Source organism: Echinococcus granulosus (genome assembly GCF_000524195.1).
Source record: "Echinococcus granulosus chromosome Unknown EG_S00143, whole genome shotgun sequence".
NCBI classification, from domain to species: Eukaryota; Metazoa; Platyhelminthes; class Cestoda; order Cyclophyllidea; family Taeniidae; genus Echinococcus; species Echinococcus granulosus.
In genome coordinates, this window is record NW_020170523.1 from 156,083 (window position 1) to 157,869 (window position 1,787).

The following is a 1,787-nucleotide window of genomic DNA, read 5'->3' on the forward strand; positions in this document are numbered from 1 at the left end:
CCCATGACTGCACCGAGTCACCGGATCACTTAGGACCACCTGACCCATGGCTAACTGCCATTCCCATGAAACCCTTCTCCACCTCGGCCCTCAAAATACTTGCTACTACAACATCAAGATCTGCACTCGTGAAGGCTCCACCCAGACTCACGTCTGCGGATTCTACGCTCACCACGACAGATGTTAGAACGACACTTTCTGTTGCCTTAGCTCTTTCCTTAGTCACGCTGCTCAATTCTGCTGGGTTTTTCTTTTGTCGAAGACAGAACTAAGGCCTTAATCTGGTATACTCGAGTCGCTTGTTGAGGTCTGTGTCCGCTGTGAAGGGTTGAAGGTCTGCCATCGGTGCAAATTTTTGCTGTTCTTCTCTTCTACCTCTAGTCTTAGATCCCTGCGTCGTCGGTTAGTGTAAAACATGAAGCACTTTGGAAACGTATGATTGTGCAAACCTTTTGGTTTTGTAGCGAATTCTAGTGTTTCCTTCCTATGGATTGATTGCCTTCTCTACAACACGGATTAGGTCACCTTGTCCGTTTCCCATCTAGTATGTGCAATTTAGCATTCACATGGTTCATTATATCACCCAAATTGCATATTCGATCACCTTCAGAGATAACGTTGTCCTTTACGATTGTTAATTGCCATAATTTCTTTAAAAGGCTTATTTTAACATTTTTATTAAACATCTACAATTCTTTTCAAGTAGTGGTCTTCTCCTCTTGCAATTAACATCGAACAATCGCTTGAAGGCCTCTCACGGGTTCAATAATGCTTGGCGTGGAATCGGCGCCTCTTGCTCCGTTTTGCATGCTGTTGCTACAGCTGTACGTTATTTGTCCTTTACTAAGTCTTACTTTGTTAAAATTGCAATCTTGTGTGTTTGTTTTTAGTGGTTTCCGAATCACAGACCTACTATTATTATTGGAAGCATTGCCTCAGGGCTGGGATTGGGTGCTCTAGTTTTGGTACCCATTCAAACTGCGTTTATCAATCCGAACAACTTACACAACTTCACTCAGTATGCATCCATTTTCTCTAGCCCCGAGGTTGGAGCAAATTATCCAAAAGCTTGTTCTGTTTTGAGTAAATTTTTTCCATGCCTTCAAATAATCGGGTTAGCTTTACCTCGGGAAAAGCAATCTGATGTAAGTTTGCCTGTTATTATCCTGGTTTCTTCGCCCAGACAACAACGTCAAAAAAAGTTTTTTTGTTATTTAGGTCGAACTTTTCATTGAGGCGCCTTCGATTGGGTAGGTGCAATATACATTTGGACAAAGAACGTGACAGACAATCGGCTAATTCTTTTTATTTTACCAATTCTTGAACTCATATAAGGTGAGCTTTGTAGGCACTAATTCCCCATCTCAGTTTCCATGTCCTCTCCTCTTCATGACACGTAATGGCTCTCCATTTCTCCTGCTCCAAGGTCCATTAATCATTCTTCAAATTGAATGGACCCCTCTGTGGTTCACGTATGGTTTTGTTACGCATGTGGATGGTACTGCAGCCAAAGCTCTTTTTGCGATTTGGACTTCCCTTCTATACACCTCTTTGACTTCCAACTGCCTCCTCATTCCCGATCTAGCAACTTAAATTTTTGAACCCAAAGGCATGCCAATCATATTTGGCCTAGTTTTTGTTGCAATGGTTCGTGACTTGCAAACTTAGATCTCAGTTCAAAATTCTTTTTAAATCCAGTTTATTTTAACCATTTTCCTTCGCTTCCATTATTGCTAAATTACCTACTTTCTTCTTGCAATTTATGCGCATGAGCGTGCACTGCGTAG

The 1,787-nt window shown here is 41.7% G+C and overlaps 1 protein-coding gene across 1 annotated transcript in view; it reads left to right on the forward strand. All coding sequences in view use genetic code 11, as the record gives it.

Annotated features, from left to right (window-relative positions):
- The window catches only part of EGR_09337 (oxalate:formate antiporter), a gene marked incomplete at both ends in the record, with an annotated part of 13,094 nt that overhangs the window by 2,814 nt on the left and 8,493 nt on the right, over positions 1-1,787 (forward strand). Inside the window, 3 exons of the mRNA XM_024498586.1 lie at positions 660-874; positions 908-1,145; positions 1,184-1,250. Of these exons, the coding sequence (XP_024347017.1) occupies positions 660-874; positions 908-1,145; positions 1,184-1,250 (520 nt within the window). The remainder of the gene's footprint in view (positions 1-659; positions 875-907; positions 1,146-1,183; positions 1,251-1,787) is intronic.